General features: G+C 43.3%; 1 protein-coding gene across 6 annotated transcripts in view; it reads left to right on the forward strand.

Annotated features, from left to right (window-relative positions):
- The window catches only part of LOC109867325 (rho GTPase-activating protein 15), a 52,143-nt gene extending 32,292 nt beyond the window's left edge, over positions 1 to 19,851 (forward strand). For 3 of the 6 annotated variants that reach the window (XM_031796064.1, XM_020456436.2, XM_031796068.1), the window contains exons 10-13: positions 88 to 165; positions 6,035 to 6,169; positions 13,579 to 13,684; positions 19,199 to 19,851. In XM_031796064.1, coding sequence (XP_031651924.1) covers positions 88 to 165; positions 6,035 to 6,169; positions 13,579 to 13,684; positions 19,199 to 19,382 — 503 coding nt within the window. In that variant the 3' untranslated portion in view covers positions 19,383 to 19,851. The remainder of the gene's footprint in view (positions 1 to 87; positions 166 to 6,034; positions 6,170 to 13,578; positions 13,685 to 19,198) is intronic. The other 3 variants (XR_004203984.1, XR_004203992.1, XM_031796072.1) reach the window with 3 other exon arrangements.
- The last annotated feature ends 4,405 nt before the right edge of the window (positions 19,852 to 24,256 follow it).

A 24,256-nucleotide genomic window follows, 5' to 3' on the forward strand; every position in this document is an offset into this window, starting at 1 on the left:
ATGTGTCATTTATGGTCATATAAGTCCAAATCAAAATGTAGTCTTGTCAAATTTGCTTGTGTTTAATGTCTAACTTGTATCCACCAGGTTTAGAGGCTGATGGCATCTACAGAGTGAGTGGTAATCTAGCCACCATCCAGAAGTTACGATTCTTGGTTGACCAAGGTATGTTCTGTCATTTAATTCACTTGTGATTGACTGTGTTATAGTGTTTGTGACAGTACTTGACTTCATACAGTTCAGTTTCTACTGGATATCATATAATGAACACAACACGATTTGAATAAGGTTCAATTAGGGGGGTTTCTTTGTGATACAATGGATACAACTAAGACAGTGTGTTCTGTTGAAATCAAATCAAATTGTATTTGTCACATGCGCCGAATGCAACAGGTGTAGACTTGACAGTGAAATGCTTACTTACAAGCCATTAACCAACAATGCAGTTTTAAGAAAATACCATAAAAAAGTAAGAAAAACAAATAATAAAAGACCAGCTGTAAATAACAATAACGGGGCTATATACAGGGGGTACCGGTACAGTCAATGTGCGGGGGCCCCAGTGTCAAGGTAATTGAGGTAATATGTACGTATAGTTATTAAAGTGACTATGCATAGATAATAACAGAGAGTAGCTGCAGTGTAAAAGGGGAGAGAGGGGCATTGCAAATAGTCTGGGTAGCCATTTGATTAGATGTTCAGATGTTCAGGAGTCTTATGGTTTGGGGGTAGAAGCTGTTTAGAAGCCTCTTGGACATAGACTTGGCGCTCCAGTACAGCTTGCTGTGCGGCAGCAGAGAGAACAGTCTATGACTAGGGTGGCTGGAGTCTTTGACAATTTTTAGGGCCTTCCTCTGACATCACCTGGTAAAGAGGTCCTGAATGGCAGGAAGCCTGGCCCAGATGATGTACTGTGCCGTACGCACTACCCTCTGTAGCGCCTTGCGGTCAGAGACCGAGTAGTTGCCATCCCAGGCAGTGATATAACCCGTCAGAATGCTCTCGATGGTGCAGCTGTAAAACCTTTTGAGAATCTGAGGACCCATGCCAAATATTTTAGTCTCCTGTGGGGGAATAGCTTTGTTGTGCCCTCTTCACGACTGTCTTGGTGTGCTTGGACCATGTTAGTTTGTTGGTGATGTGGACACCAAGGAACTTGAAGCTCTCAACCTGCTCCACTACAGCCCCGTCGGTGAGAATGGGGGCGAGTTCAGTCCTCCTTTTCCTATAGTCCACAATCATCTCCTTTCTCTTGATCACGTCTCTGACCTCCTCCCTATAGGCTGTCTCATTGTTTTTGGTGATCAGGCCTACCACAGTTGTGTCATTGGAAAACTTAATGATGGTGTTGGAGTCGTGCCTGTCAGTGCAGTCACGAGTGAACAGGGAGTACAGGGAGGGACTGGACTGAGCACACACCCCTGAGGGGACCCCGTGTTGACGATCAGCGTGCTGGATGTGTTGTTGTTTTTTAAAATGTATTATTGTTACCACCTTTTTCTGCCTAATTTTGTGGTATCCAATTGGTAGTAGTTACTGTCTTGTCTCATCACTGCAACTCCCGTACGGACTCGGGAGAGGCGAAGGTCGAGAGCCATGCGAGAGAGCCATGCAAACACAACCCAACCAAGCCACACTGCTTCTTGACACACCGCACATCCAACCCGGAAGCCAGCCGCACCAATGTGTCGGAGGACACACCGTACACCTAGAGACCTGGTCAGCATGCACTGTTCCTGGCCCGCCACAGGAATCGCTAGTGCGCGATGAGACAAGGATATCCCTGCCGGCCAGACCCTCCCTAACCCGGACGACGCTGGGCCAATTGTGCGTCGCCCCATAAGCCTCCCGTTCGCGGCCGGCTGCGGCAGAGCCTGTGCCCGAACCCAGAATCTCAGGTGGCACAGCTAGCACTGCGATGCCGGGAGGTGGATGTGTTGTTACCTACCCTTACCACTTGGGGGCGGCCCATCAGGAAGTCCAAGATTTAGTTACATAGGGAGGTGTTTAGTCCTAGGGTCATTAGCTTAGTGATGAGCTTTGAGGGTACTATGGTGTTGAACGCTGAGTTGTAGTCAATGAATAGCATTCTCCCATAGGTGTTCCTTTTGTACAGGTGTGAAAGGGCAGTGTGGAGTGCAATAGAGATTGCATCATCTGTGGATCTGTTGGGGAGGTATGCAAATTGGAGTGGGTCTAGGGTTTCTGGGATAATGGTGTTGATGTGAGCCATGACCACCCTTTCGAAGCATTTCATGGCTACAGACGCGAGTGCTATGGGTCGGTAGTCATTTAGGCAGGTTACCTTAGTGTTCTTGGGCACAGGGACTATGGTGGTCTGCTTGAAACATGTTGGTATTACAGAATCAGACATGGAAATGTTGAACATTTCAGTGAAGACTCTTGCCAGTTGGTCAGTGCATGCTTGGAGTACATCAAATCAAATCAAATCAAATTTATTTATATAGCCCTTCGTACATCAGCTGATATCTCAAAGTGCTGTACAGAAACCCAGCCTAAAACCCCAAACAGCAAGCAATGCAGGTGTAGAAGCACGATGGCTAGGAAAAACTCCCTAGAAAGGCCAATACCTAGGAAGAAACCTAGAGAGGAACCAGGCTATGTGGGGTGGCCAGTCCTCTTCTGGCTGTGCCGGGTGGAGATTATAACAGAACATGGCCAAGATGTTCAAATGTTCATAAATGACCAGCATGGTCGAATAATAATAAGGCAGAACAGTTGAAACTGGAGCAGCAGCACAGTCAGGTGGAAGTTGAAACTGGACATGTACATGTCCTGGTAATCCGTCTGGCCCTGCAGCCTGAATGTTGACCTGTTTAAAGGTCTTACTCACATCGGCTGTGGAGAGCGTGATCACACAGTCGTCCGGAACAGCTGATGCCCTCATGCATGTTTCAGTGTTACTTGCCTCGAAGCGAGCACAGAAATTATTTAGCTCATCTTGTAGGCTCGTGTTACTGGGCAGCTCTCGGCTGTGCTTCCCTTTGTAGTCTATATGTCAGAGCCGGTGTAGTATGATTCGATCTTAGTCCTGTATTGACGCTTTGCCTGTTTGATGGTTTGACGGATGGAATAGCGGGATTTCTTATAAGCTTCCGGGTTAGAGTCCCACTAATTGAAAGCAGCAGGTCTACCCTTTAGCTCAGTTCGGATGCCTGTAATCCATGGCTTCTGGTTGGGGTATGCACGTACAGTCACTGTGGAGATGACATCATTGATGCACTTATTGATGAAGCCAGTGACTGATGTGATGCACTCCTCAATGCCATCGGAAGAATCCCGGAACATGTTCCAGTCTGTGCTAGCAAAACAGTTCTGTAGTTTAGCATCTGCTTCATCTGACCGCTTTTTATAGACCGATTCACTGGTGCTTCCTGCTTTAATTTTTGCTTGTAAGCAGGAATCAGGATATAATTTTAGAATTAGGGTCAGAGTTGCCAAATGGAGGGCGAGGGAGAGCTTTGTACGCGTCTCTGTGTGTGGAGTAAAGGTGGTCTAGAGTTTTTTTCCCCCTCTGGTTGCACATTTAACGTCCTTGTATCAAAACTGATATAAGTGTCCCTGCATTAAAGTCACCGGCCACTAGGAGCTCCGACTCTGGATGAGCATTTTCATGTTTGCTTATGGCTGTATACAGCTCATTGAGTGCGATTTTAGTGCCAGCATCGGTCTGTGGTGGTATGTAGACAGCTACGTTTAATACAGATGAAAACTCTCTCGGTAGATAGTGTGGTCTACAGCTTATCATGAGATACTCTACCTCAGGCAAGCAAAACCTCGAGACTTCCTTAGATATCGTGCACTAGCTGTTGTTTACAAATGTTCATAGGTCCCCGCCCTGTGTCTTACCAGAAGCTGTTGTTCTATCCTGCCGATAGTGCATAACCCGTCAGCTGTATGTCATCGTTCAGCCACGAATCAGTGAAACATAAAATATTTCAGTTTTTAGGATATACGTGCTTTCAGTGTATCTAATTTATTTTCCAGTGATTGAACGGCAGATTATCCACTCGTCACCTGATCCTCACAAGGCACCCCGATCTCTTTCCGCAAAATCTCAGTTTCTTTTTCCAGCGAATGACAGGATGAGGGCCTTTTCGGATGTTTGGAGTATATCCTTCCCGTCTGACACATTTAAGAAACATTCTTTGTCCAATTCGAGGTGAGTAATCGCTGTTCTGATGTCCAGAAGCTATTTTCGGTTACAAGAGACGGTAGTAGCAACATTATGTACAAAATAAGATACCAACAATGCAAAAAAACTAACAAAATTGCACGGTTGGTTAAGAGCAAATTAAACAGCAGCCATCCTCTCTGGCGCCATCTTCAATAATCATGGATGATTCTGGGTAGTTACTGAGTAACTCTACTTAATTATGAATAACTGTAGAGACCTATTGATGGTGAATGAGTAACGGATCACAAGGCATTCTTTGGCAAATAAAAAATGATTGATGAATACCTTAAGAATGGGATCTTTCAGAGTTAAAGGAAGGATAAAGCATCCCTCATGAGAATTCAAGTCAGATCTGGGCCTCCAGTGAAACACGTCTACGTACTTCATCTGAATTATCCAATGTTTCCTGTAAGGGACTCCTGGGGCATTTCTCCAGCAAACCAACAAGAGAACATTTGTTGTTGTCCAGGCTCTGAGGATAAAGAATAGACTGGTTGACCTTTAGCCTAATTTATCACTCTGGAACGTATTTCTCTGTCTTGAGGTAGCTAGCAACCTTCTTTTTATTTAGAGACACCATTATTTGTTACTGTGCCCTGCAGTCCTAGAGATTAAAGAAGTGGTTTGTGATGCGGGACATTGAGGGGAGAGTGACATCATCAACATTTTGCTCATTCCAAGCATTCTGACACAATGACACCATGTGCCTGCATTCTGTCCCACACATTCCATTTATCCTGAATGTGCTCCCAACCCCCATAGTTATAGAGAGCCAGTACAGTACAATCTCAAGTGAGAGTGGGTTGAAAACATTGACCATGTAGTAGGCTACTATGTCCTTCAGGACCATAGAACGCAGCAGGTTCAGTTTCCCTGAGTGGGTTTTGTACCAGGATTCAATACAAACAAGGAAACCATGGGCTGATTAGCAATCAGCTCAGATGTGTCAAGTGCACACACTGGAGAGGCTGGCTAATTGAAAGTCTGGACTTTTTTCTAGGGAGTACCTAAAACTGTGCAGAAAAAAAAAGAAATACCCTTCTGGCTTTATGTAATTCTCTATGACTCTGGCTTTCCAACACATTGCCTTTGTTTTTGGTTGGCCTAGGATGGAAGGGAAGATCTAAGATGATCTTGACATGCCAAATACATTACTCTAATTTCAAAGGATGGATAAAATCTCTCTAAGATAATTATCTCTATGAAAATGATTCAGAAGTTCCCATGGCACTTTATTCCTATTATCATGTAACAGGGTTGTCTGAAACGAACGATTGCTTATTTCCAGTTTCAACATACAGCATAATGTGACTTTGTGCTGTACCATTCCACTGTCTTCAGACCTCCAGGCCTGTCATCTTGGCTTTGGATCATCCTGCACTCCTCCTGTGGCATATTGAGCCTGGTGCCTCTGAATCACTTCGTCACCTGATGGCCTGTCTCTGTCACTACCAGGGGTTTTCTCTATTCTCAGCCCTATCAGAACTAACTGATTTCAACAGAGGGTATATGTCAGTCTAGAACAGAAACCCAATCCAACACATGTGGCTTCATCAGACCTCTGGGTAGCTGGGAGCCTGTTAGCGAGCTCCGCTGTTAGCAGGTAAACATTAGCATAGTAATTAGCCTTTGCAAATTCTCCCAATTAAAGCTTTGTTGTTCCCTCTCTATTCCCTCTCCTGTTCTTTTTCTCTCTCACTCCCTCTTTCTCTTTCTCTCTCACTGCTCCTGTTCCTTCTCTTTCTCTCTTTCTCTGTCTCCCACTCCCACCTCTCTCCGAATCTTCCCCCTCTTCCCCCCTCTCTCTTGCCCCCTCTCTTCCTGGTGTTGTCCCAGAGGAGGAGTTTAACCTGGACGACAGCCAATGGGAGGACATCCACGTCGTCACCGGGGCACTCAAGATGTTTTTCCGGGAGCTGCCAGAGCCCCTGTTTCCCTTCCCATTATTTGAGCTGTTTGTGGAGGCCATCAGTGAGTATACAGCCTAGATGTTTTGCTGTTGTCATCAGCACATTAGTTTGTGTCAGCATATTCGCAAAGCTTGCGCTTGCAGTCAGATTTCAGTCACTTTCATTTTGAGGTCAAGAAGACTGAAAATATGGAATGCAATGAAATTCTCCAGATCCAGATTAATAACGGTTTGTGTCAGAACTGTGTAACGGTTGCTATTCTACCAGTGAAATAGGCAGGCTTGCCTGGGTTTTACATAGTAACTTATGCATCAGGCCCTGTGGTGTGTTAGCATTAATCCTGTTTATACTGTACTCCATGCGCTTTTATTTGCCTCTAGAAACGTTGTCCTCAAGGCAGCTCACTTAAACACTAAACGATTTTTCATTCAGAGAGGCTGAGAGAGAGAAAGACCACTGAGGATTGAGCCGTGGTACAGTATGCTAAGTTGATACTCCACTCTCTGCTAAGCAACAGGGGTGAAATCAATAGCCATCTTTCCACATGGTCACTTGGCACATACAGTATGTATGGGCCCAGAGGAGAACAACCTCAGAGTTAGAACTTTAGGTTGCATTTGGAGGCGGTGAGTAAACTCTTCAAACATTCAGATAGATCTACACAGTATGTACAGGATTTCTTTCTGTGCTTCATGTACAATGTACTGTATCGTTGACTCCACTTACACCAGGTGGTCTCAAAAAGGTTGCAGAGTTCTCTGCCTCTCTCGATCTGTCCAGTCAAAAGAGGTCGCTGTCGAACTGTGAGGTGGGTCACCTCTCTCTCGCACCCCTGACATCCCCTAGTGGTTAGTGGGGGGAATTCCACAGGTCAAAGGTCACGACAGCCAGGGCTGGCAGTCCAGACAGATACTAACACAAGATCAGATCTGACACAGTCATGTGTCGACGTACTTCCACTCTACTTCACCACACACACACACACACACACACACACACACACACACACACACACACACACACACACACACACACACACACACACACACACACACACACACACACACACACACACACACACACACACACACACCCCCACCACACACCCACCACACATTAACCCCCATCATGCCATTGTTCCGGCTCCCACCCTAGCTGCCGTCCTACTGACGCCAGTGTTAACCTTGTGTAAACAATACTGTTAAAAGTTGTGCACTTGTGTTTAAATGCTACCTGGGCCCTGTAACCCCACCTCAGGGTTGGAATACAGGGAGCATCAGCTCTCTCCTGAGCTCCATGGATGAAACATAAGGAAATTATATTGAATAATGCCTTTTCTTCTACCCCTTATTTATTTTTTCATTTGTTCTATATGTGTCATTTGAACAAAAGTGCCTGCTGTTGTCAATGCTGTCCCATCCCATACCCAAATATTCTCTCTGAGACCCTCGAAGCCCCCGGAAACAGATTGCGAAAACAATCCCAAGGTGGTGCTATAATTTGGCAATAAATATTTACATGCTCCAGAATGTAGGCCAGAATCCCCTCTGGCGCTCAAGGTGGTTACATCCAGTTAATCAGATAAGTATGTGCACGGCTGATGAGTCTCAGACAGCGTTTAGACAACTAATTAGCAGTGTAGGAAGCCCTTCATAGCAGGAGGTGTAATTAGGATAACCTGGTACGCCATGCTCCGCTGTAGAGATGAAACGGACAGGGGTGGAGTCACTACAGATTCGCCACTAAGTGAATGTAGTTGTGCAGCTAAATAGATGCATTAGTGACCATATGGTGACGTACACCATTAATTTATATTGCAAAGATACTGAAAAAAAATACTGTGAAGATTTAGCATCAGCACATGGCAATCACCTGCCTCACGTCATTTAAGACGACCTAGTCCTAGTCCAAGATAATGAGCTGGTTGAACTGTCCAGAACATGAGAGCAAGGCCTAATCTGCAGCCAACACATTATTAGTAAACAGTTGTTTGACTTCATGTCCCATTTAAGACCTTGAGACAGGGAGAGAGTCTCCTGGTGATGGAGATGATGGGTTGTCATCATTAGAGTCACGTTGCCCATTGCTGGCTGGCCCTGTAATGGGGTTGCATTACGGGGAGTTCCTATGGGTCCGTGGCTTGTGTGGACGGGAGGTGAGCTGATTAGGCAGGTTTCAGTACACATCACCAGGTCTCTAATTGAAACCACCGTTCCAAGAGCCAACAGTGTTGCAGCTTACTGGAACCATGGCCAGTGTGCATGTGTTGTTACGAATGGGCAGTGTCGTTACCGGAATCATGGGCCAAGCGCTTGGGTCCCATTGGACAAAAAGACTTACAAGTACTACAACATGATGGAGAGTGTAGCATTGGATGTAGTCCAGTCCATTCACATCATATGAAAGGATTTTCTCAGCCACGGATAATGGAGACATGATATTGTTATCTCCTAAATATCCTAAGCACAATGCAAACACTTATCATATCTTCAGTCTGACACCTCCCTTTCTTTCTTTCTTTCTTTCTCTTTCTTTCTTTCTTTCTTTCTCTGGTCTCCTGTTTCATTTGTTTTCTCTCTACTTTTGTATGAACAGATGCCCCCTTCCCTCCCCTCCCTCCCTCTCAGCCCCGTAGGTTTGATGAGTTGTTCAGTCTGAGGTCCTCAGGTGGTGTCCATGCAGGCCTTGTCTCCCTGTCTCCCTTCCAAGTGAGCTGTTCATTCTTGGAAGGCTGAGAGGAGCAGCTGTGTTTGCAGGCCGTGATCCTGGCACCAACTTACCACGTTCTATTATTCATGTGGGCCTCAGTATCGGAGAGGGGTATCTGGAATCTCCAGCCACCTGTCTCGCAGACAAACGCTCCTTTTTGTTTCGCAAGCAAATCAATGCAAACACTGGTGAATTGAGCTTGATCTCGTTCGAGCGCTGCTTCTATAGTTTTGTAGAGGATGGTGGCGGCATTGATAGTGTTGCCGTAAAAGTGTAAATGTTTCGGGGGAGGAGCGGAGTCTTGAGTTGAGACATTTTTACACTGGTTACAAGAACTAAGATGTTACATGTTCATGGATGAGTGGATGCTATCTGTATGCATTCATGTGTGTGTTTAACTGTTGATATTTACAAAGATTGGAACTCTCTTAAACATAAGTGATTGTATTAAAATGTTTGGCTCCCAGAACTTTAGATTGGCTGGCATCCTTAAAATTCTTCTGCTGTTAATTCAAAAATGCTAATTAGAAAAAGATGCATATTTTCCCAAGTTGTTTGGTCCTTGTCTATGCCCTCAGTAACCATGGAAATGGAGTCATGTGAGTTAGTAACTGGGCCACACAGACGAGGAGAGAAGTCTAAATACTGCTCCCTCCGCATCTCCACCAAGCCAGGGACTTTCTCTTCATTAACTAGCTAGCACAGTTTTATACATGGCTCTTATTTATTCACCATACTGACACAGAAACAGAAACGCAGCAGAAAAACATTACTGCAGAGAGAATCGAGGGAATCTATTGTGTCTCAGTTGGGGTTGGTTGATTCACCCACTTAAGCAATAACTTTACCAATGTGGGTTCAGTATTTATGATAATACTGTAGATTAGGGAAGACAAAATGCCTGTACATGACAAACGTAAGAGAGAATCACATTTCTCTGTAGTGTCTGGTATCTGTTTGAAATGCGTTTGTGGTTATAATGGTGATATCCTCGCTATCTCCAGGTCATCTTGGGTTACACACCACTTCTCAAGCTTCAAAGAAACACATCATTTACATATGAATAATTGCACGTATTTATGATCTGGCGTACTTTAGTTGATAATCACCATTACAGTAGGAGAGAATAGCATTCTATAGTCTAACTCAAATACAAAGTGCACATCACAGAAAGGAAGAGAGCAAAGAGCCCTACAAGTCCTGTAGCATAGAAAGGAGTGCTTTTTATTAGTTTCACATTGTTTGGTTTGTTTCTATTTCTGACTTATTGAGAGCATACAGAGCACTCATCATAATCACAGATGGATTATTAACTTAGGACCTGTGTTCATAATGAGTATTAATTATGTTTGTGTATTTTCTGTAATGGGGAATGTGGTGCAAAGCACTCTCATGAATATGCAATTAAAGATTGAACAAATGAGAAAAAAAAATATCTAGAAATTCTGCACTTCTGTACTACTGTGCTGAGACTTCTTCAATTGGTAGGTAACGTTTCAGTTTGAGAATAATAATTCCTCATAATTAGGTTTTACCTTTGATCAAGATACTTGAAGATACTACCTTTTCATGAAATGGGGGCATTCAATGGTACTTATTAGTTCATTTCTTTTTATAACGCTCTAAAAACAAATTTGCATGCAAGTAAGCTGGCCATGCAAATCGTTTGAAATGCAAAAATATCTAGTTTCTATATTTCATCAAGGAGCTTTTCATGTTTAATAAATTACAGACACCATCCTCCAAGACTTTGTTATTCATTAACCAAAAGCACACAATTGGGATCCATTTAAAATCTTAATCACAACCTGCAGGATTATTTGCTTTCTGCTAATATTTGCCTTGACGGGGCTTTAGTGAGCCATGCAGTACACTAAGCCTGGAGATGAGGTTGTACGGATAGATTTCCTGAAACAAAATACAGTTCCCCCGTTTATAATGGGATTATATACACAGAGGTTTAGATGCTGAATGTGTATCTAGTCACTGTGTCACCGATTGAAACACTTATCAGAAATCGAAAAGAGAAGAAAAACTTGAGGCTATTGTACAGTAATTGGTTCTCACAGAAATCTCTATGAATATACAGCTATTGACATTCTCAAATGACTAACATTGGGTTTTAAGATTTACATTGCGAATGTTTAATAACTGGGAAAGTAGCTTTGCACAAATGCAAAAATGTCGACAATTCCATAAATCTTATTGTCCCAACTTGATACCTCAAAACAAAACAAATCAAATGTTATTTGTCACATACACAGTTTACAGCAGACTACAAAAAAAAGGTTGTATGCATTTGTTTGACATTTACCTTCTTGTTCCAATCTATACAGATCAGCAATTCTTAAATATTTGTTTGGGATCAAAGGACTATTCCTTGGGTTACACCCCATACACAGTATTGATTTTCATTGGCACAGCCATGTTTGTTTGTGCTGTTGTATACAGACCTGGATGGGGAGTTGTAATGGTCTGTTGTCATAGCAGCTCATAAATCACTCAATCCCCTCTAGGTGCCCAAAAGCTGCCTAATGCTGCAGCCGGGGACTAAAGTTGACATGACTAATGTTCGTTTAGTCTTCTGTGGGGTACGCTCGATCCCTTGAGATGTTTCCCATCATTGAGAGGCTTTACTCCTGTTCATGCCAGATTCATAACCATATTGGATTTGCAAAAAAAAAGAAATAGGGTCTTCCAGGAAATGGTATCACACTTAATGTTCTATGCTTGCTATGGTTGCCAAAAGTCAGCTCAGTCAATTAAATAATCACAACTTCATTTATACGAAGGCTGAAAATGATCTTCTGGTTTAGAGTAGTTGTGTGAAGAGCAGTATTACCGTATTCATCTGGCTCCATTGCTCATCCAGTGCCATATTATATGACCCTGTGTGACTTTTGGGTCAGGTTGTATGTTTCAGTGTGTGGTACATTGGAGTGAATCAGCAAATGTAGATGCTATAATCCTAACAGGGCATTTCAGCCTGCTTTAAATTAATGACACTGTCCTCGCCATCTGTCCACAATGGTGAGCTGAGGGGCATCTCCAATATGTCAGCCACCAACGGCAAAGTAATGAATGAATCATGTCCTTTGTGCCAGTAATGTAGACTAGATTAAATATTTTAGGGTGAGGCCTACTATTGATTAGTTGTGTAGCAGCAGGTGCCTCTTATAAACAGTTCTGCATTGTACTTAACAGATATATTGCCTGATCTATTTCAGAGTGGGTCATCTCTAGTCAATTCAGATAATCTCAGTGATAACTTCCAGTCATAGTTAATTCTGAGGACAAAAACTAAACAGGAAAACTCTGTTCAGAGTGACAGCCTGTCCGCCAGGCAGGGAAAGCTGCCACACATTCCATCCTGCCGGGCCGGCGCAGAGCGTAGCTCAGGCTAGGCTCACCTAGAGCAGAAGGTCAGGGGCCCTACTCTCTCTCCCAGAACGGGTTTGTCCATCTGTGCCCAACTGGCAGGGTTGGCACCCGACGTGGGCATCTGCTACCTGTGCCTGTGCCAGCTCGGTGTACACGCAGACATCTGCTCTGGCCGTGCTCAAGGGGAGCCTCCACGGTACGACAGACAGGGGGCCAAACATTGTCCTCGCCTCGCTCTGCGGCTCTGTCTGCTAACAACCTGGGGTAATGAGAACAAGCAGAGCTGAGTAGACTCCATTAGGCCATTAGTGTTAACCTAACCTGTGGGTTCCTCTGGAGGTCAGAGAAGGATGCTGAGCAGTGAGTACAGGGAGGGTAGAACAGGCATGAGGTTATTGTCACCTCTTTGCAGGATGTCGATATAAAAAAAACAGGTAGCAGGTTTCAACAGATGGATGGGAGGTGTTGCATGGCTGTAGTGCCACAGTGGGTGGGACAGTTTTTGGACTATAGATGTGTTACTGAGTGTTGCAGTTTCTTGTCATATTTATCAGGGATTGAGGACTGGATTTGTCTTGTTTTATAACAAAAACTATTTTAGTACTTTTCACTCTCTCCCTCTTCAGCAAATACATCAACACAAACACACACATTCACACGTGTTTCCCCAACTCTTCCTAAATGGAGTAGCAATACAGAAAGCAAACATCTGTTCAGATTAACGCAAAGTTGTTTTGGGGTGGAATTCAGGGTTGGAAAAGGAGCTTGATCCCTGGACTGGTTGTATTGACGTCCCCACCTGGCCTGGCCCCTATGAGGACTAAATCATCGAGGATTTTCTCCCTGGGATTATCTAACTCATCTGACCATAGTGTTAGATTTCCATTTGTTTTGATTACAATCAAATAAAGTCTCATTGAAAGACATGCACATTGTTTGAGAGATTTCATTGGTGTATTCCTCTTACAGAACAGTGTGTATCAGGAGAGGAGGTGCAGTCTTAAGAGTGTTACCCATCAGCTAGCACAACATGATGGATGCTACCAATTTATAAGGGTCATAGGTCAGACACAATGTCGCCAAACAGTTTGCCATCTATATAAGGCATTATGGGTAAGGGCCCATCTGACTCCCCATTGGAGACTGGGAGGTTCCCTTGGGATGGCTAATTGGTCAGCCAAGTGTTGTGTTACAGTAACAGAAAGGCTCTAATGGTTTCCAGTAATAACAATAATGACCATCCATTTTTTTTTAAACTAAGTAAAGTCTCACTTACTCTTGAATTGAATGTGAATAATCAGACAAACATCTACAATTGGATAATCAATCTTTATAGTGTTGCCACTTAACGATATTCCTCCAAATCTTCCTTCGGAACAGAGACGAAGGCTGGCAAGCAGAAGGTGCAGGTGATAAAGAAGCTAGTACTTCAGCTCCCTAAACCCAACCAGGACACCATGAGAGTACTCTTCAGACACCTGCAGAAGTAAGTTGACAGCCTGTTAATGTCATTGGAGCACAGCCGGAACATGTTGTATTCAATGTCCAGAATTCGGATGGATTGTAGAATGCGGTAGGCGAATGCGATAGTACTACAGTAGTAGTACTACTAACTCATAAACAGTCATTTTTTTCTATTAGCCCAGTGTTTTTAAAAAGTAGAGTGACAACAGAGGGTCAAACGTACAGTAAAGGGTGACGGAGAGGTCACACTAAAACATCAAGCTCTGGAGAAAGTTACGTATGACCCTCCTATCCCCCTTCCCTCCACCCGACCATGGCATCCCGGCCCCATGTGTGTAGGACAGGGGGAAATGACCTCAGTGCTGCCTGCGTGTGCAAGTTGCCTGGCCCCGGTCCACTCTGACTGTCCTGGCCAGGCTAAAGGGGCCATATGGCTAAACCCATGTCCCAGGAGAGGTGTTCTATCCCATCTTACCCTTCTCCATATTTACCACCCCACACAGGAGGCCAAATGACTCATTTTAGATTGATGAGCCCCTCCCTAACTGGAACATACCCCTTGGCTACAGCAGAGGACGTGTGTGTGTTTGTCTGTTTGCTTTCGAATGCCAGGTCCCTCAATAAGTCCAAATCCCCCATTCATATCCCCATGCAGAATTGCCTGCAGAGATAACCCCAAAACATCTCTATCTCTTTATCTCTCTCTTTCTTTCTCTCTCTATTTCTGTCTCCCTCCTCTCGCTCTTTCTTTTTCTCTCCTTTCTCTCTATCTTCCTATCTCTACCTCTCGTTCCCCCTCTCTCTTTCGGCAATGACACACCTAGTTCAAGGAATGGTTTCAGCGGCATTTCTATCCTATTTCTCAGTCCTTCTCAGCTCTTCTTTGCAGCTCCTTTATGCAGCTTTGCATAATAGAATATGTTGAATAATATCCTCATAAAAACTATCAATGGACTGAGTAAAGTAATGTTACTGACACATTGTTTTGCTCACACGGTTTCATTGCGCGGGGATTGTGGGGACAGAGTAAATCCCAGGCAGTGCCTCCAAGTCTGCCCCCACCACAAAATGACTTCTCCCTGCCCTCTCACCATGCAAATAATCAAGCCAGAACGTCTCATGTGACAGAATGGCAGGAGAACGGGCCCCTAGGGACCAGATCCAGGACTTTGGCTACCACACCCTTACCTATTGATGTGGTTTAGCTCTAATTCACTTATTTCTCTCTCCCTCTTTCTCGCTCTCTGTCTCGCTCCATACCGCGTTCACTTCCAGTTCCACTCTTTATTTCTCATAGGCTAGATGCGTTTGCCTAATCTAAATTTCACACCAGACCACAGTAAATTGGGATCATGTGTGATTTTTTTACATGTATTATTTGCCTTTTCCCCCCAAAGAGAAGAGCATAGCAGCATTGGAGGGCGCACAGGCACAGTGTATAAAGAATTCTCTGAGATTGCCAGGGAACACTGAGAAAATCTTATGAAGACAATTAGAGGTAAAGAATGAGAGTACGAAGTTTACGCTGACAAACGCTTATCAGTGGTGCATGTTGCCTTATCGAGGATATCAAATGAGATTACAGAGTGTGTGAATGTGTCCCTGCCTCCCATATTAAACTACTTTTATTCCAGAAGGAAGAGTGGTTTATGATCCCAGGCTTCACTGAGCGGTTTTATTTCGGTCCTGGCTGGGTTGTCTGTGCCTTCAGTAATGTAGGAGTCTATGAAGTTTTCTGACTGCTTTGTTGTGGCTTCATTCTCTGCCTGTGTGGAACCAGTGTTCCTTTCCCCCCCCCGATCCATAGGGTCTGGCTTCAATATCGAGCTGTGTACTTGCATTGTGATGATGTGGTCAAGGAAACCAGATTCTCTGAAGTGTACCTTCACTTAGCCATTCTATTTATTCTCCTTTTTGTAAGTGTTTTTGTCACTGCTGTTCATGGTACCATTTACCACAAGGGCTTTAAAAAAATCCATGGGCTTTCAATTCCTGCTGACCTTACTACAGAGTGGAAAACAAACCTCTATAGGTGTGATAGGTAGCCTCAGCCAAGGCTAGGAGAGGAATCAAAATCAATGGGTGCTGCTGAACCAGAATGGATGACATAGGTCTGTCTAGGACAGCTCTTATGATTGGCTCTCAACTGCCATGATCCAATGCAGTGTTGTTTAACCATAGTGCACCAAGAAGATGTTCGCTGCTTGGAAACTTTTCAACACTTCAACTCAAATGTTTGGTCCCATGGGGTATTTTTAGTTCAGATCAAATGGGGCGCTGTCTGTTCACTTTACGAGACTGACACTTATAGTTTCAACCTTCGAGCTTTAGACCACCCCCCCCCCATCCCCGCTCCTCCTCGTCCCCACCTCCTCCGGCTCCCTGCCCCTTCCTCTCTCTCTCTTCCCATCCCCACCTCAATTTATTATCTGTCCCATGATCCTGAAGGAGTCAGTGATCCTGACCCAATTAGGAGGAGCCTTCCAGGCAAGGAGGAGGAGGAGGAGGTGGAAAAGAAGGAGGGGACCCCATCATGGTCCAGCTCTCATTTTCTGTCATGCCCCGCCTGGAGAAACTAGATGCTAATTAATTACCATTGGCATCTTGGGCCGTGCACGTCAGCTCATGTAGGAGACATCAATGATTCGTCAGATCAAATCACGAGTCCCCTCTGGTCAGCTCTCTGGGTAGGGTAGGATGGACATTGCTGATATGAGCTGTGTATGCCACCATGGCTTTTTGGAAACACTGTGCCAGGGTGTTGGTGACTAGTCATTACTTGCAAGTTTGGGTGTGAAGTATTTGAAGTGTGATTTTGTTTCCTGTAAGTATAGCTAGTGTTAGAGGTTGTAGCCGTTGTAGTCAGAGGAAGAGGAGATGAGGAATAGCTAGTCTACACAAAGTTATACCAGTCTCCGTTGTGCCGAGGCAGAATGATCCTGAGAACTAAGGTGATGTATTCCTTCTGTGAATATACAGTGGAATTACTTTAATAATGAATAATAATAATATACAGTGGAATTACTTTAATAATTGAGTCGCCTTATTTGAGATCATTAGTGAACCATTAGGCATGGTAATCCAGACCCTTAGATCATCGCAGTGTTCTAATTAAGTTAAAACGCTGATGGTCAGACAGGCAGAGAACAGTGATGTACTGTACACAGGCACAGGGCTGAGGTTAATTGCAGACATAAATAGGAAATTATAGCGTGTACACATTTTAATCAGGTTTCACTCCAAGACACACTCCAAGACACTTAGTCACATGGACACACAATACATGCAAAGACACAGACCTACAGTAATGGTAAGTGCATGGATAGAAACTCTATTCATCAGGTGAATACAACTGCATTTCGAAAGTCTAAAATAAAATAAAAAGCACTTGCACATCATATTGTCCACCTCAAGTACGTGCGTTCAGTAATCTTTGTTTTTCCCAGTCATCCCCTAAAATATATATTTGACCAGAATCGTACAGTACATGCACGCGGTGACAGTAAATCTCTAATTCTGCTTTGCTAGCACCGATAAATAGGTGGCAGTGAATTTCACTTCCTGCAATTACACTCCCACCTGTGAACGTAAGTGCTCTCGTCTGGAATCAATTATGGCACTCTTTTCACAATATAGCTCCTTCCAAGACATCAGTGTTCTGTGCCTTACTAGCATTATGGCACAGGGGAGACACTGTTCAGTACTAGCTACATTGTATTGCTAAAGCTAGCACTCTGAACATTATTAATATACATAAATTACCACAGCACATTGATACAGATTCGCTCTGACACCGTAGCATGATAGCATATTTTATGGAAAATAAAAAAATTTGGCTTAAAGTGAGATGAGGATAATTATTCATAATGATTGTGTCAGGTTGGATCATCATCATGTCTTTCTCTTAGTAATGAGCTTGAGAAATATGCATGGTATGAACACGCTGGGTCGATATTATAATGACATGTGGCAGAGCAAGATGTTGACCATCCCACATGATTAACGATTTAGAGGCATATTTCCATTGGTGAGAGATACAGCCTGATCGTGACCTTTCCAGGCATGTGTTTTATTGACATATACTGTAGCACTGAAATCAACTGTTTAGACAGACTATCCCTAATGTGAATGTCAGTCCATCTGAGATGTCTATTCTGATTGAGCTCTTGCATACCAGTACATCTGCCTTTACATCGGCTAGATGTTATGTTAACTTAACTATTATAGTAGTTGTCACAAAGAATACTAACTCCATACTTTGGGGAAAAAGGGAAAGAAATCAAATTGAACTTTTCTAGTGTGTTTTCTTACTATACATGTGCACTACATTTAGGCAATGGAAAAGATATTCAGACTGTTGTTTTATTTTGCTTTTTGTTTTATGACATGTAAGCCATAGATAACATCACTTAGGGCTTTCCAAAAGACCAGCTTCAGGCACTGCAGTGCCTAATCCTGGCACCCTGACAATACCTTTGGATGCAATTATCTGCTGAGAGGCCCTGTGTGGATCTGTTTTGGGCAAGGAGGGACCCCATCCCACCTCAGAACGCTCCGTCAAGATCCCACTGACAGCTTGGAGATGCGCCCCACGCCACAGCCCTTCCATCCCGTTCCAGGCCTCACTCCATAATGGGCCCAGAGGCCTGTGGGCGGCAGCCTCCTCCACAGAGGGAGTAGAGACTGGAGCGGAGTGGGTCCCCCTGCCTGGGCCTGCCTGGGTCTTTGTCCCACAGCCAAGCCTCAGCTCAGGAAGAATACTTCTCAAAAAGCCTCCCTGTATCACGTTCTCTGTGCTTTCTCCAGAAAGTACAACCACTGAGTCCTCATATACACCCTGCATAGCATACTGCTCATGTCAAGGTAATGGAATATACAGTATATCTAATGGATTATGGCCAAGGAAGAAGGCGAGGCAATCTGTACAGTGAAACAAAAGCAGGTCACTACAGATTGTACAGTAGAGAATATCATCTACAGTTTCCTCATTGCGGCATAGAATCGTACAGCATGTACGTAATGTACAAGAGTTGCATGTGCTTCTTAATTTCCTGCCCCTGTTTTATCCAGTCCCCAAACCTTCTCCAGACCTCCTCTCTACACTGAAACTCCATCCAGATTTATTTTGTAACTTTCCCTATTCAGATACATCAGAGTCAATAGATGTTCCGCAGTTGACTGCCGGTGCTGAATGTGTGGCACGAAGTGAAAGTACACATCTTTGGATCTTTGATTACACAAAGCTGGGTGCACAGATGATATACAGAGTTACCAATACTGAAATAAGAGATGTTTTCAACAGGGGCCATTGAAGGGTAAAAATCAGCCTTGCTAACAAATCTACTGAATGTGTGCAGAAATGATCCAACATTTTCCGGTAGCAATGAGATGTCTGTTTTTGTGATGGTCATTGATGTTGACTTGAAAAGACTCGTTTCGTGACTCATGAGTTAATATCCCATTGTTTCAATCTCAACCATCTAAATCAAAGCTCTCTCTTGTTTTCCCAGATAATTTAACCATTATCTCTCTGCAGGATTCTGACGTGTTCACGGAAAAACCTGATGTCGACACAAGGCATCAGCATCGTGTTTGGCCCGACACTCATGTGGCCTGAGCTGGACTGTGGGAACATGGCGGTCAACATGGTTTATCAGAACCAGATAGTGGAGTTCATCCTCATTGAGAGCCCAGAGATCTTCGGTCTGGAGAAGAAGTGATAAGGACATTTTATCTACAGCAATGGATGGATTCATGAACAGACAAGAGGACCTGTTGTGCCTAAAGCTTGGAGCTAGTTGCTAGTATTTGTGTAATATATTATTAATAGTGAGGATTTACACCTTATCTTAAAGTTTTAATAGCATTTATATCTGACTATATTGTTAGTTACACTTCTTGAACCCAGAACCCAAACTGTGATTTCTGAATTGTGCTATAGTGAATGCATACTAGTAAATAGCTTATTTTGTGGTCTGGCTCTTCCATTGCCTTATACTGCATAGCTACAGTATCATGAAAGAAGTATTGACAAAAGTAATGATACTATGTTAAGTTATCTGTGTGTGCCTGTGTGATGCGTTCAAGCCTGTGAATGAGCATCATCCTCAAGTGTGTCTGAGACAGGCTCTATGCAAATGGGCCTGTCTCAGACACACTTGGAAATTAAAAATAATCCTTTGAATATGAGCACTGAGGTTTTCTTTTTCATATGCATTGTATGAAACCACAAGCACATTGGAAAAAGTCTCCCTTCCTCCTCCAATTGCAAATGTCTGTTTTAAGGGTTAAACAAACATATACAATGATGTAACATGAATACTGGGTGATCAGAGGAGCCTACCTACACACAGAAACACACACACAGTGTGTGTGAGCGTGTGAGTGAGTGAGAGAGAGAGACAACCCGGATGAGATGATTACTTTTAATAATTTTCTCTGACGAACGACCACTCATCGAAATATAACTAATGGAGCTGTCCCTGAAATAAAACAGTCAATCACAGTGTAAATGAATGGGAGGGCGAGCAGTGCAGAGAGGAGCAGCCACAGCCTTTGTAGTCTAATAAGTGATCACAGGACTCATATCATACGTCTGTCAGCTCCTATTACACAGCCCTGCTCCTCAAAGCACGGCCGCAATTAAAACAGGCTCCCTAATCTGGACTTATGTAATGCCATTTAAATGTGTCACTTTTAAAGTTGCCATCATGTCCAGTACTGTACACAGTGAACCCCTTATTCTATTCTCACATCACTTTCTGTACAGCACTGTATACTGTAAGAAGTTACAGGGATCTGAAACACCTGAGAGATTCACGACAAGAGAATCACAACAGATTATTGGTGGGTGTATTGACCTCTATCCTGGATATTGTTCACATCGATTCGTCTACAAGTCCTGTTTGATATACACAAACCAATCGGTTTCAGATCATTTAATTCAAGAGTGAATCTAATTCCTGGATGTTTGATGAAGATCGGGAAAAATCTTTAATCTAGGAAAATACTTTGTTTAGGCTTTTTGTCAATATGTTTGCTTTGATTTATCCAGACTGATCCAAAGCTGGTCAGCAGCTCTTCGTTGCTCTACGTCAGACCAGAGGAAGGGTGGGGTGAATCAGCACCCTCTGCTGGTCACTAGTGGCCAGGGCAGACTCACTCAGACAAGGTGTTCTCCATCACTATCAGATCACAGCTGCTCTGCTCCTACTTATATGACTAGAGACCACATGAAACACACTCCCTGTCTGCTCTGACCATTTGCTCTCTGGGAGCAAAGCTTTGTTGTGCCGTGTGCTATTTTTGTCTTTTCGGCTGGAGTAGGAGTCCCTTGTCTTTTAAGATACAGCAGGAGTCACAGGTTTACCAACACTGCAGACTTGCCCTCAAGGAAAATTGTTTGTCTTCGTTGTGGATGCAGAAACCCCAAGAAAGCCATAGACTGTGTAGATACATTTTTGTCAATGTGGTCATCCATTTTACAATGTCTAAATATCAGTATGATGACAACTCTGCAATACTGCAACAATGACAACAGTTGTCCCAGAACATGTCCTAAATCAATATCATTATACCAGGAGGACTAATGGATCTATGTAATTTGGGATGGTCCAGACACACCCTCAAGCACCAACCACTTACAGCATCTGTAGCATATAGTATCATAGACTACCAGTCCAAAGAGCTTCCACTCTGAAGCTGCCACTTTAAAGCCACTTTGAAAGTCAAAGTATGTCAAAAGAACCTGATTCAAATAATTAATTAGACTTACTCCCAGTAGGTTGAGAGTCGTTTGAAAGGCAATAAGGTGCCATGCTTTCATACTCCTCAACAGCACTATAGGGCTGGGGAGATGACCCGTTGTGGATGTACTAATCAGTTCCCTGTAGAGCTTATTTGAGGAAGAGCATGTAGAGATAAGGCTAAAGCAACAGGAGCCCTGTCTAGTATGACAAACACACGTCCAATCAAAATGTTCCAAGTTAAATCAAGATCACTGCATCTTCTGGTAGGGTATCAACCAACTATTGTATTTGTTGAGGAGAAACGTGATTTGTGTAAATACTGTCAGAAAGCGTTTCTCAGTCAGCATATCTCCATATGGATTGAGTGTACAAATAATCCAGAGATACAATTGTAGCTGTGTGGTACTGTACGACAGCATTCACATCAGTTTCAAATCAGCCAACTGCTTTCATACCCCCTAACAGAAGTTTCTGTTTATACACTTTTTAAAAGCCAATGCAAAGACTATGCCATTATGGAATGCGCATTTTTTTTTTTACAGAGCTCAGCAGAGATAAGAGAAAGTCTAATTATGGGAAAGCCATTTTTCTGCATTTCATTATTCTCTGAATCAGATGTCTCATGCCTTGGCAGAGAACTGGGAGAACGATGGGAGAGTGACATACTTAAACTAGCTTTGTGGTTGTGTTTCACTAAATCTCCACAGAGAATAAAAGACAGAACGAGTTCCAGCTTTGGGTGACCTCCCTCCTGGCACGCAGAGACACTTTCGAAGACCAAACGAGCCCGGCAGGCCACCAATGATTTCAGCGCCACATTTCACTCTCTACACAACTTTTGACAAAAAACATGAATGCGGTCTTGGATCCAAGAGACCGAGTTTTTGCTGCATGGGAATGTTTCATCCATTTGCTTGTTTTGTTAAAAGGGGTTGTCGAAGTGTTGGACGGAGAGTAGGAAGGATATGCTTAAAGTAATTGGCAACATAAATATGTAATGTAAATAGGGCAGTATAAATAATAGGAGCAGGGTTAACTGCAGAGTGGTCTGTGAATAAGGGAGAGGTAACAGAAGAATGACAATTCTGCCATATGACACTACGTTCAGCTTGGGACCCCTCTGTCCAACTCCATAACCAAGACGTGAGTCAGAGTAGGCTACAGTACAGGGGGAATGTGGCCGGTTTGTTTTCCTTCTCCCAGCCAAGACTCTCTATGTGTGGTGATTTCATATAATAACTGTCGACCACTCTGTTTTGGAATAGCCCCCCTTTGTTCCTTTTTGGAAGAGCTTCATGGCAACGGACGTCTGCCTTCTTTAGTAAAAAAATAAATTTGTAAAAAAATCCTTCAAAAAGAAGAAATGGAGGCATAACAATACATTGTCCCTATGAAACGCCTGCCACGTTCTAACCACCAGGCCTATTAAAACACAACCCCAGCTCCAAAAGAACATGGCAGCATATTGATAGCATATGACTGTGTCACTTGAGGACAAACTCCTTTCTCCATTCCTCCCCCTTTAAACATTTTCTATCAGGGAACACCGTCACAGAGAAATGAAATGGCCCATATGTTAACTGTAAAAAGCTAATGTGGACTAATCAGAGCTAGCCGGGCTCTGCTAATTACTGTACCTTTAATGCTGCCTCTCCTGGGACTGGGCTCATCAGAAGCCTCGTGGAAAATTGAGGCTGGCCTTTATTTAAAAATGTATTTTCTTTCCTCAAGTGTTGCATTTTTAAATAACTCCCCGTGTTTCTGTGACAGTCTCAGAAGTCCTCTGATAGGCCTACGCTTGGGTTAAGGCTTGATTTGCTAAATTCAGTTTTCAGATGTGGTAAACGAAGTTGCCACTTCAAAGACGTATTTATAAGTTTGTCACTGTGAATTTCTGCATTTTCTTTTCCCTTTATCGTGTTCTAGGAACAAATGCAGCAACATAGCATGATGAGAACTAGTGTTGCATGTAGGCTACAATACAGTTAACTGGGTAGCACTTTATCTTATGACACTGTTTCTACTGGCAACATGCAACAATTTAAAAGATTTCCCCTTTTACAGTTCTTATAAGGAAATCAGTAAATTGGAATAAATTCATTAGGCCCTAATGTATTGGAATACAGATATGCATGTGTTCAGGGACGCAACTTTGGTTTTAGAAGTGGGGGAGGACCTAACCTACGCTCCTCCCATTTTTGGGAGCATCTAAAGCTAATTTCCTGCATTTCTACACAATCTGTCCAGTCATCAACTAGGTAAGAGATCATTATTAAATATGTTTAAGTGATTGATAAGATTGAACTAGATCAATGACAATTCAATAATCATTACTGTGTTGCACCTTTAACCAATATACTAACACAGGAACAACTCTTTAAAAAATACAAAGACTTTTGATTGTCTTCATTCAGACATCCTCTATATAACATTTTAGCCAGACCGCCCAGCCAGCCAGAGCCGCCAGCACACCCAACCCCCACCAGGCTAGTCAATAACTCAACTCTCTACCCAACTTCCTTCCCATGTTTTTGTTTTATGTCTCAAGGAAAGGTTTGGAAATAAGGCACAAATACACCTACATATTAACACACAGAAACGATACACACTCCATATAATTCATATCACAGGCCTAATAGTACTGTAGAGCTGTTTTTACTTGCACAATATAGCAGAATTGCCCCGTCGTGTCCCTAAGGGTCCACGTCCCTGTCCCCACTCAGCTTTAGGATCTTAGTGAAACATTCATTATTGGTTTCAGGTGTGTTGGGCCAGAGTGTCAACCAACAGTAGGCCCCCAGGGCCAGGACTGAGCAGCCTAGCAGCTAGGTATTGCCTAAATAGGT

The sequence above is a fragment of the Oncorhynchus kisutch genome, linkage group LG2, assembly GCF_002021735.2.
Source record: "Oncorhynchus kisutch isolate 150728-3 linkage group LG2, Okis_V2, whole genome shotgun sequence".
NCBI lineage: Eukaryota > Metazoa > Chordata > Actinopteri > Salmoniformes > Salmonidae > Oncorhynchus > Oncorhynchus kisutch.